Here is a 12,458-nt window from a genome sequence, read left to right as displayed (position 1 = left end):
GTGAGACGAGGACACCCTGGCCGACCTAAGCTCTCCCCCCTAGCAAAACAGTTACAGTAAATCCTAAGTATATCTCGCAAAGTCATATATGATGCACGATTCTTGGTAAGCAATTAGTGAAGAAAAAAATGAGTGCTCCCCACACTTATTTCAACAGCACACTTCAGCATCCCTTCTTCACAAGGCCACATGAGGGAAGCAGAAACATTGAAAAACTTAGTTAAAAAAACCCTTGAAACAATCTATATTTTTTTCTTCTTTTTTACAAGAACTCATTGGTACTATGTTGTGTTGAATATCGTTATAACTACCACAATGCATGTTAATAGTGAATGCGAACTTCCATTCAGTGTGTCAGCCTGAATTTCTCCACCACACAAGCAATGGCAGGTCAGTATTAGCAGCTCACACAATTATGCCATTTATCAAACTTAGAAAAATGATATTCCTAAGAATTCCTTTTAATAACATTGAAACATATTTGCACATTCATATAAAAAGCTGCGTAAGGCCTTGTGGGTGGGATTATCTCATCTTAACCACACCTCTGTCATGCTTTAAAACGCAATACACTTGTGTCAGGGTTTTTTTATTTCAATATATATTATTCATTGCACATGGGGGAGGTGGTCTTGTAGAGTCTGGAACTTATTTTTTTTGTTGGTGATTTTTTTGTTTTGTTTTTAATATAGATAAACACATTTTTTCAAGAGGGCCCTAAATGACACATTAAAAGACCATAGAAAGAAAACAACAAAACATTGTAAATAGACACAATGAACAAATTGGTAAAATACTATGGGGAAATTGAAATCAGCAGTATCAATTGTGAAGTATGGTTTTCTTGAGTAGTAGTTTACACCGGTACAGTTAGCCACATGGTGTGCAATTACTGACAGGTCAGTAGCCCCCAATGACAAAGTTAGGAGGTTGTGTAACTCGGTAGGCAGAGGGAGAGTGCAGCTGTGAGGGGACAGCCTTCCTATCCTCATTTGAATAATGTGGCCTGAATCTGTCACTTTATTTATCCTCCTTATGCTCAGTGTACACTGAAATCAACAACAAATTAAGTTGTAAATAAGAGACAATAATCACCATTGTTGTTGTTGTTTTGTTTTTAATTCCGAAGCAGCAGCTGAATGTACGAAGATTTTATACAACAAAAGCTCTTGAAGCACGCATATGTTGTCAGAAGCATTCGAGCATAGAAACCTCTAAACAATGAAGATAGAAGCACTTTTCTCATCATTTGTTCTTTCAAGTCTATGCTGACACTAAAAATTTGAACTGAAGTTAGAAAAGACCATTTCAAAGTTGATTATTTGTTTAAATATATTGTCCCTCCATCGCTATCCCAAGAAAGAAGACACAACAACTATTTCACATTAAACAGCACCAAAAAAAGATAATCTTACCTTCACATCAGAGAAGAACATCTTGAGCATGTTGGAGCTTGGGTATCTTGTGTAAAAGAACATCAGCTTTGCCTTTTTTAAGTGGTTAGGTGAAAGTCCTTCCTGAATTTGCTATAGGTTAATTAAGGAAAATGTGTCCAACCATATTTAGATATGCACAATTCAATACACATATCACCCCCTCAGCCCCCTAAACCCAAAGCTAATTATGCACAAACTCATCTAACATATGAGCAAACATATGAACAAAGCTAACATGAATATTCATTTGAAGTAGGTAAATCCAATACCTGGAACAAAACTTGAGAATATTAAAAATAACTAGTCTACTTGACTAGGAGTAATACAATAGCAAGTAGTGTACATGGCTTATATAGATAATCATTTAACATACTCCTAACATACTCCTATACATACAAGCAGTAGCTGCAATTGTAAGGTTGAGGTATTGCAAGGTACAACATGTATAATAGGTAACAGAGTACAGAAATGTGCTGTAGCATATTAGTATTTTAGTACCTAAGAAAACAGGTAACACCTTACATTTAGAAGATGTGCTAAGTCAAGATATATCAAAGGATATTTTACTAACAATAAAAAGGTCTTTTGGGGTGACTAGATCAATAAATGTGGGTTAGCTAATCAATAAATGTCTACTTACCCAAATAAAGGGGCCTATTTATCTGGAAACATCATTACCCTCTAGATTTGTAAACAGAAGCTACTGAAGCAAGTCCCAGGAGAAAGTGGGGCTAACCGAAGCAATCTAGACATCCCAATTATCCTACAGTTTCTTGGCACTCTTTTGCGCACTGCGAGTTAGGATGGAATTGGTCACATCTGTGCCGCAGACTGGTCCTGCCATTTCCTCTGCAAATTAACGGCTTCATAATTTATCAGAAATGAAGATGCATGTGGAGAAAAATCGATGTGGCTCCACAAGGTCAATTAGGAGGGTTCTTCACAAAAGTTTATAAATGCTGCTCATCTCCTAGCTCTGTTTGTGTGCTGTTTACTTGCTATTTTATAATACTGTGTGCAATAGAAATGGTTCATTTTCACATGCATTTTATTATAGCCCACATGTACTGTAAAAGTTGAAGATTAGATGATTGTTATTATTTCACAAATGTTTATGAAATATACATTTAGATCCAATTTAAGTGGAGGGAGAACAGAAATAAAAGTTTAACTAATTTCTCTAGGTCAACATCCTTGCTTGAAGAAAAAAAAAACCTTATCTACGTTAGCAAACTCTGAAGCAACTTGATTGAACTGGCTCTTTGTATTTCAGAAGCTTAATGATTGCATAGATGATAACTCATGATTGACATGCTTCTTGTGCCAAGAGAGGAGAGTTGAAAGAACCCTCAATGACCTCCATTAGACTGATAGGGAAGACTAAAAGAGTATTACTCTCCTCCAGTGCCATCTGTCATAACGCATAAGTGAAATAACAGCACCAAATGAAAGAAAGTAAGGCAAGCCGTCTGCTTTCACTGAGACAGGACATCCGAAGGAGCCAAAACTTTCATTCACAAATTAGAAAATGCTTAAAATAAATAAATACATTTACACAAGGGCACGATTTGGGCAATTTTTTCCGAATTGTTATGCAAATCACGGTACAGAACTGACAATGCTAAAAAAACAAATGTTGAATAACCAAATGAGCCTTTTCATTAATTATTCTGTAAAGCTAATTTCAAAGTATGTTATTTTGCAGATTTTTAAATATTTTGCATTATTTCATCTCAATTAAGTCATAAACCTGATCTGTTTAAAAGATTAACACTGACCTAATTTATCAGAAGTCAGTGGATACTATTTATATGATCTATCTTTTTTGGAACAGAAGAAATTAGGAATCCTGCCCAGAACCCAAAGTGCATATTAAACCACTCTCATCAATTCAGACAACAGCATTTTCGAATGGAACAATTAAACAGAAACATGGAACCAGTAAATCTTGTTTTCTATTTCCCAGACAAAAAAATGGGTGAGAATGAAATGAAACATGACTCCTGTTGGTAGATCTGGTGATCGTGTGGCCTGGAACAATCTGCATTCTAGGTATCCTAAAATGTTTAGTAAAAGAAATATTTGAAGTTTCCAGGACAGAGACAGTGATTTGAGTAAATACCTTTATTTTTAAACTGATTTAAGGAGTTTAATAAAAGTGATGTATTTACTGGTAACATTTAATTTATCATTTAATCAAATCTGATCATCTTTCATGGATTAAATGCCCCAATTAATTATAGTGCCATTAGTCCCAACATTAAAGTGTTTCATACCAATACCTTTAAAAGTAAAAAAAATAAATAAATACATAATTCTCAGTAACTGAAGTTCTTTTTGGTTTTTGAGAAAGATCAGAATACAAACTGTAAAATTAAAAGGAGACAATGGTTCTTATTTACAGGGTGGGAAACTACTATATTGTGTGCATGAAACAGTCTCAAATCCAGAGTTACTTTAACTCAATGCTCATTCAGTATGCCAATCTGCAGGATTTTTTCTTTTACCTGACCTTTGTTGGGTATTTCTTTTTCTTTTTTAATTATGCAAACAAGTCAACTTGGATATATCTCTTTGGCCAAATGCATCATACAGTATACTTTATCATTCAACCATTTGCAGCTCAATATTGCTTTTCAGCATCACTGGAAGCCAATATTACAATAGGAAAACAAAACAGTTTTTGGGATGTGCATACTACAAATCTCCAGGTGAACATATTGGTGAGTTAATAATAATACAATACTAATAATCAGTCTTTAAAAACAAACAGTAATAGACCAACTGACTAATTTCCCTGTTCAAGTGTTTGTGCTGAAAGGCAACTATTCTTCCAAGAAAGCACTAGCTGTTTCCAGGATATTTACACGCGCACAATGACTCATGATGGAATAGATTTGGTAAACATACAGCTGCACTGAACACAAGCTAAGCCCCATTCAAGGCCAGGAAAGAAAATTAGCACAACTAAATATTAAGGAGTTAAAATGAGGGAGTGGGAGTAGGGAGCAAACAAGCTATGTCCTGGTAGCTTATATGTCTCAATTTTTTCAGCCACAGCTTTGTGAAGACAGATGACATTCAATTCTATGGTGCCATGCAAAATAGAAAATAACTGCTGAAACTCGAACCAGCTGCCAGGTGTAAAAAAATAAATAATAAAAAAAAAGACGATAAATCCATAAATTAATGAAAGACATCTGCTCAGGAACATAAAAGATTAGAGGAATATTGCACTGCAGCTGAACCTAAAGCAGTGTTCAAACAACCTGCAAATCTGGGTGTTGTATATTTACAAGGCACATTACAGATCACCGTTATCACCTGAGACATGGCTGCAAGTTTGCCTGTGCTTTAAATGCAATGATATTAGGATCATGTCTTGGAAAGACATGCACTGCAATTAATAATGAAGGTAGCCAGCCAAGTGGTGGAATAAATCAGAGAGCTTGGAACACAAATAATCACTTGAATGGATTTCTTGGTTACAAATACCTGCCAACTACTGGCAGTCCAGTTATCAGCCAGTGCAGTGTACTGTGTGCTACTGGACTGCTGTAATGCTATTTCTAATTACTATTGTTCCATTTAGGATTATAGTTATATAGAGAGACTACTTTTGTTTTTACAAAACCAAAAGAGGGACATTTTATTTATTTATTTTTAATAGCATTTTACATCCTACAAGCTCATAGCGGGAATATTGTATTTTACTACTCCACTATCTATCTCTCTTAATAAGGGGCTTTACATTATTTTGTGTGTCTCTTAAAGTTCAGATCCTAATCTATTGTAAATGCAAAGTGCCTTCACCTGCACAAAGGTCTTAGAACTGCACAAACCCATGGCTTGTGCTTCGATATGCTGAATGCAAATGTTTTGGGAACAGAACAAAGCTATTTTTCTTGAGATGCAAAGAGGCCATGTGACAAGGAAGATCATGACTCTCATGGACAAAAACAATTGGCTGTCTGTTTCTTCTTGGATTTGAATAAAACTTAATATTTGATTAAATATATTAATTTGAACTCATGATGCATGTGCACCTTCCTGGCATCTTAAAAAACAACAACAAAAAGAAAATCAATGCATTGAAAGACTGGATTCAGTAATTCATTTACTTTAGCAATCCTCAGCCTTATTTAGATATCACTTCATTAAAATATATATTATTCTTTGTCTCTAGAATTCAAATACATCACAAGCACTGAATAAATTAGCAGGTTCAAACACAGTTTACTCTAAAGGTTAAGAAACCATTTGAAAGATAAACAGCTACCTGCAAACACCTGCTAACAGCAGCTTCAAAGAAAGGAAAGGGAAATACTCTGCTGCCAGGCAACAGCAAGTGGTGCAGCAAGTAAGTGACTGTAGTCAACAAATCTTTGTAAAAATATAAATAGAAACTGTAATTATTACATTTAGAATGTGATATGATAAAAAAAAGGGACGAGCCTCTGGGAAAAGTGGGGCTTTATCACACAGGCATACATATGCAATAGGGAATCGTTTTTGTTTGTTTGTTTCAAAAGACCTAAAACTAACCTAAAAGATATGGATTGAAAAATAGCCCTAAAATAATAATAATGTAGGAATATTATTACCACAGTTGCTGCTACTCTAATAATAATAATAATAATAATAATAATAATAATAATAATAATAATAATAATTCAATAAACTGAATCATAAACTATATTTCTTATTCATTTTAACCTTCTAATTTCTTGAACAGGGACAATAGTGCATACATTTTCAAAAGGATCTCTACCAAAGATCTGGTTTGTAATGATTTTTTTTTTTTATGTGTCTGCATGAACAGAGTTTATTCCCACACAACAGAAGACTATAACTGCAACAGCAGGTGGGGAAAAACTTCTTGTGTTTGCTTAAGTAATGGGAACAGAAGCAAGTTCTTACAGCACAATCACACTTAACATACATTTAAAAGGTTGAAATGATGCACCGAGTTTCATTATAAGACTATTGGGAGAACCCAGGGGTTAATGGACAAGACAATTACTTGATTGTAATTAAATCTAAGTACAGTAGTCTCCACGTATAGGAACACCTCCTAAAAGAACACTTCAGCCAAGAGAACAACCTTGTGGTGAAACAATTTTCCCATTGTAAATGTTCTGCCTAAAGGAACAGGAACTTTGCTTAAAAGAACACCTTTTGTGGCACTTCTAGAGATTTGTTCACAACTGAAACAGTATTGTTTTGTAACCTGATAACTCATCATCAAACTTCAATTCAAATGGTTTATGCAATCTTTTCAAAACTGTTATCACGAGAGTGTCTTAGGCACACTGATTGGTTCACTGGCTTGTGTTGTATTCTGATTTCCACGAGTGAACCTCATCGCTAGAAAATGGCATCTAAATAAATGGCTAGCAATTTGGTGTTTCCCGTTCTGGCGAGTTGCTTCACCATTCTGTTAAATAATTTTGTGCATGTCTTAAATATTTCATTATGAATCCTGTACGTGTATTCATAATGAATATAGAGCTGCTGCTGCATTTTTTAACATGTGTAGGGGTGCTGTGTTAATTTAGTTTGACAGTTAGTGTATTAACGTTAGTTTGTCTGTTTCTTTATTATTATAGTTTATTAACGTACACTTGCCTTTGCATTTCTCTTATTCTGTTCATTTCATATGTTGATGCACGTGCGTCATGACAAGTAATACATATTTATTTATTGATTGATTCATATTGTGTCTGGTGGTCAGCTCCGGCGAAAAGAACACTTTGCTTGCTTCCTGAGGGGTGTTATCTTAGCCAGAGACTACTTTATCTCTATGCTGCAACCCTGTAGTGTTCTATAAAGATAACAATTAGCGTTCCATCAGGTAATCTAGTTCCATGTTATAAAGCCCTGCAGTGCTCTCTGAAGTACTGAGGAATCCTAACCATAACCCCCGAAATCCTCTCTAGTAATCAATTGATAGCTTACTAAACAAGCTACATATACATAAACACAAACACAAAAGCATATTTTCACTATTTTTTTCTTTTAAAAAAGGATATTGTACTTCCTGAATAAGGTGAAATCTCTGCCATGTCCTGAAGGTCTCCACACTCAGATTTTATGAGGGACAAAGATAGGCCTTCAGTTGTGCTGCCTGGGTATGAAGGTGAGCAAGATCGATGATGGTTCATGTGATTGGATGACATCTTGGTCCGTAGACTAGTGGCCTCCCTGGACAAGTCCAAGGATTCTGGAGACACTCTGTCTTTCCCCGAATAGGAACCTGAAGGGGTGCCTAAAGGATTCTGAAATGGGTAGCCCATGAGGGGAAGGGGGAAGGGGTGGCGGAAAGAAGGAGAGCCAAAGCCCACAGTGGCTGACAGTGGAGACGGATGCAGGGAAGGGTGGTGATGGTGATGGCCTACAGGGGTGGGAGTGGAGGATGATTGGTCAGATGAGTTCTTTCGAACCACCAGGGGCAGTGCTTCTGTCTGGTCATTGGAGCTAGGCATCTGCATGTTGGTAAAAGTGTCTAGCGGGTTAGGAATGATGACATCGCCAAAGCACTGTAACCGCTGGTTGGCGGCGTGGAAGTTTGGGTTCTCCCCATTGACAGCAAACCGGGCTTGAGGCATTTGGAGGGGTGGAAAGACCTGAGGAACGGGTTTTGAGAAGACCTTAACCACTGTGTCCACTACCTGGGACATGGCAGTGTTCAGTTCCTGTTTTAATGTCTCAGCCAGCTGCTTGCCTTCCGTGTGCATGGAGGCTGGCCCTTGGTCTTTCCCTCTCTGGCTGTCTCTTTTAGGCTTTTCCGTCATCATTGCATGTTGCCTAATGAGGGCACGTGCACGGTCGATGAAATGCCCTGGGTCCAAATCGGACATTTCGTTGTCTGATCTGTCAGCCACCGAGTCTTGGGCCTGGTGGTCCATGCCATCCGAGTGCATGCTGTCTTCAGACAAGTTACCATCTTCTTCGTTTTCCGAATCTGTGCTGTCGTAGATTTGATAGAACTTCTCCTGAAGCTGCCGCAGCTGCTTCTGCATGTCCTCCAGCTGTAGTTTCAGCTGCCTGCGCTCCTCGTGCTTCTGCTCCTTTCTGGCTGAAACCAGCTGCTGGAAGCTCTGTTGCTGCTGCTGGGGCAGCTTCTGCTTGCGCTTGTTTTCCCGGTAACTCTCCCGGGGGCTGGGGGGCTGTGGCGCCCCCTCTCTGTCATTCTCATTTCCGCGTAGAGCAACGCTGGGAGAGTGGCTCATACCGCGGATTATGTTCTCCACTCTGGCCCGCTTGGCTCTCAGGTGCTCATCACCAAGACGCTCGATATCAAACTGGCTCATGGTCGGCCTGCTGAATGGGGAAAGACACTCTTGGGGGCTTTCTCGCGAAGAGTTACTGCAGGCGTCCTCCTGGTGAATCTCTGAGCCTGTGCTGGAGAGCCCACTGCCTTGAAAGCTGGGCTCTGTGCCACCATTTTTGGTAATGTTATTTTTCAACAGCTGTGAAATGATGGTTGCTCCAGGAAAAGGGATCATGGCATCTTCGTACGAGTTTGCCCTCTTCAGCAGCTTGCGGAGCACGTTTGACTTCTCCCCATCTGCATGCTGCACCACTGAACACTCAACGTCCTGCTCGGAACCGTGGGGATTCATGGCACTGAATAAGGTTGCTCTTCCTTTAGTGAAAACCACAGATGTTGTCCCTACAGTCCTTTTCACTCCAATGTCAACTCTTCTTCTCTTGGTTTGTCTGCTTAAGAGGGCTGCGCTGTCATGGTCAGGCATCACTCGACTGTTATTGTGCCATCTTCAAAAGCTTGTCAGCTGGGCACAGCTCGAGAATCCTGGGACCCTGGCCAACAGAACAAAAGGACTGATGAATCATTTTTTTTTTTTATTTCTCCAAGTTTCCTGAACTCAATTCTGAATAAAACATAAAATGCATGGGGCATTACTAAGATTTGTGGCACATTACAATTATTGCAATAATGCACTGTGGTTGAAATATATATTTTTAAATATAACTGCTCCGGTGGTTTAAGATAGATTAACAAAAAACACGCACAAACTGCTTAAGTACCACCAGTAATATAATGCTCATGTACAAATTCCTAAACGATAACAGTTTATCTTGAGGAAAACAATATATTATCAACAACAATGTCTGTAACAGCTATCGGATTAAATATAGTATATTGGGATATACTGTAGTAATAATAATAGTAATAATAATAATAATAATAATAATAATAATAATAATAATAATAATAATAATAATAACTAATTTATTATAGAGCCTTTCACACCCTTGTGTCTCAAGGTGCTGAGTAGCAACTTAAGTTGTTGTAGAGAAGAACCCAAATACACATTATGTTGGGTAAGATACTAGAGCCCCCCCCCCCCCCCCCCAGCATCCACCCCCCAGCTCACCCAAATTTCAATTTCAAAAGGCAGGACACACTATAACAGGACAAAGCACTGCATATAATTAGGATAATTATTTGGTCCTGTCCCCATTTACATCAGCATGCGCAAAAGAAAACTACAGAAAACTGTTGTCTTTAGCATCATATCCACAGTTACAGAAAGGGAGTTTAGTTAACATTTATAAAGAAAAATCATGCAAAGAAATAATTAGTGTATGAGAAGTAACATTCAGTGATAGCCGACAGTTAGTATTAATATATTTTAGGGCATTTCAGTGAAATTTATGAAAAAAAAGGGTTTCAAAAGTAACTCTTAATCCAACTTTTTGTTATAAATAATTATACCTATACCTATATGAAAAGAATTATACCTCAAAGATATCTAAATGATACCTAAAAGATAACAAAGAGCTCAAATAAGTGTCATTATAATTAACTTCTGGTTTAAAGGCATGCATATTCAAATGATTCAATCAATTAAAACGCTGAAATACATAGAATAGTAATGTAAAAAATACTATTTTAAGGGTTAAATTATATGCTACTTATTTGCATTATTAACAGAAGAAAAGGTGCTAAGAAATATACAATGTGGCTGAGAAACCTAATGTTATTTTTTAACACGAGCAAAGGAAAACCGGTTATTTAACAGAATATGAATTTCCCTAGAAATACAAACACTTCCCTATTGTTGGTTCAACATGGCATGTATTAGCTAAAATTACTATTATAGCTGAATACAACTTTTGTATACGACTGGGAGCCACCTGCATTTGGCTCACTATACACATTACTTTATAGATCAGTATTTCATTAAAACGTGTATCTGATGCTAAACTTTACATCCGCCTAACAGAAGCCATCTTCGCAATAATAGGGTGTCTTGCCAAAGGCAGCATGTAGACTCTTTGGAACGGCTCCCACCTCTTTCAGTTCACCTGTAAAAACACCTACGTGCTCTCCAGGACAGCATCTGTGGTTGGCTGTACAGAATAATTATCTATCTTTGCAAAAAAGGCATCATTTCAGCATGAAATAATTCTAATGAATTTCCAGAACCAATTATATACATATGGTTGCTTTTTTTCCCTTTCATACAAGATATTTCACCAATACAGTATGTCCACTTTTACTCTAGTTTTTATTATGTTATCATATGCAAAATTTAATACAAACGTATTGAGAAGATAGAGCCTGATCCTTGTATTAAAGTTTATTTATTTATATATATTTATATATATTAATGTATACACAACTAACTGCATTCGTAGTTGTACACTGTAGTACAGTGGTTCTTTCCAGTCAATTATATTTGTGTTTTGTTTTTTTTTTCCCAGATTTTTTGTTTACGTTTTATATTAAACTCAATGCAAATACATTTATTTACATGTAAGAATGCTGTACAACGAGTACACACTTTCAATAAAAAGCAAAGTTTATGATTTGCTAGATTAGTGTACTATGCTGTATGTTAATATTTTTATTTTATTTTAAGAATTGGCAACTTAAATTACACAGACAGCAAACAGGAAAACAAACTTTTACAACATCAATCTAGTCAGTATTGTGTGTGTATATTGCCCACGTATGTAGACTTCTTTATTAAAACATGTTATGCCATTTACTTTAAATATAATTGACAATTTGGTAAAGAAGTTGGTTACAAGAATATAATTGTATACATATTTGAACTGTTATCTTAAAAATGATACAAAAGATTTAGTTTAGGTGAAGACCTTTAACATCTTTACTACATACTGTGTATAAAACTTAGTTCACTAAAGCATGTTCCAGAGAAAAATGATCGACTGCCTTTTTTATAAGCTCGTAATGAATTAAATGCCAATATTAGGACTGGTGTTCAGATGCTGAAGGTTGCCCTACACTTCTACTAGAAACTGTGCAGCCATTTTAATGATGGAATTCTGGTGCACTCAACTAAGTGGCACAATTTTCTTCCAAAATGTAAAATTAGGCTTTAAAAATAAAGTTTAAGCTTTTAAGGGAACTACAAAAACATGTTTAAATACATTTTATAATTTACCTTAAGTGTTTATTAGAACTATCATTTATTAATTCAAGCATATTTCTTTAATGTGTAAGACACGTGAATGTCCAATAGCATACAAACATAATCGACAAACAATATATTTCATTTAACTTCTGAAGTAGTAACAGTAATATTTAAAGTTACAAATGCACGCTAATTTTTCAAATGGGACCTCGGGAGATATATTCTAAATGCTTAAAAACACACATGTTCTGCTGTAAAAAACAAAAACAAACAAAAACACATAATGTACAATTTTCATGTAAGCCTATGTATACCAAAGACATAATAATAGAGTTTCGGGTGCTTAAGAACACTTAAGGACCTCGTGTCTGACAGTAAGCTAAGCGCATAATAATAGCTTCAACAATAGCCAAAGTCGCTGTGGTTCTAAAGAAAGTAACTCGCACCTGTCTTTTTAGACACACACAACGCACCTGTCTCCAGTTGCCCATGCGCAGTATGCTTCTAAGTCTCCAACCAATTTGTTTTACAAAGGAAACTGATCTTTGCAGTGTTAACGTACGTATCTTTTTTGTAGTTCGAACCCCTAATATTTACACCCTTAAGAAAC

The 12,458-nt window shown here is 36.5% G+C and overlaps 1 protein-coding gene across 4 annotated transcripts in view; it reads right to left on the bottom strand.

Moving 5' to 3' along the window:
* LOC117411143 (prospero homeobox protein 1-like) overlaps positions 1-12,458 on the bottom strand; it is a 40,504-nt gene that overhangs the window by 26,661 nt on the left and 1,385 nt on the right. For all 4 annotated transcript variants that reach the window (XM_059025316.1, XM_059025319.1, XM_059025318.1 and 1 more), the window contains exons 2-3: positions 7,470-9,260; positions 1,416-1,524 (exon numbers count right to left, since the gene is read on the bottom strand). In XM_059025316.1, coding sequence (XP_058881299.1) covers positions 1,416-1,524; positions 7,470-9,193 — 1,833 coding nt within the window. In that variant the 5' untranslated portion in view covers positions 9,194-9,260. The remainder of the gene's footprint in view (positions 1-1,415; positions 1,525-7,469; positions 9,261-12,458) is intronic.

Source organism: Acipenser ruthenus, chromosome 6 (assembly GCF_902713425.1).
Source record: "Acipenser ruthenus chromosome 6, fAciRut3.2 maternal haplotype, whole genome shotgun sequence".
Taxonomy (NCBI): Eukaryota; Metazoa; Chordata; class Actinopteri; order Acipenseriformes; family Acipenseridae; genus Acipenser; species Acipenser ruthenus.
This window is presented reverse-complemented; position numbering and strand designations above follow the sequence as displayed.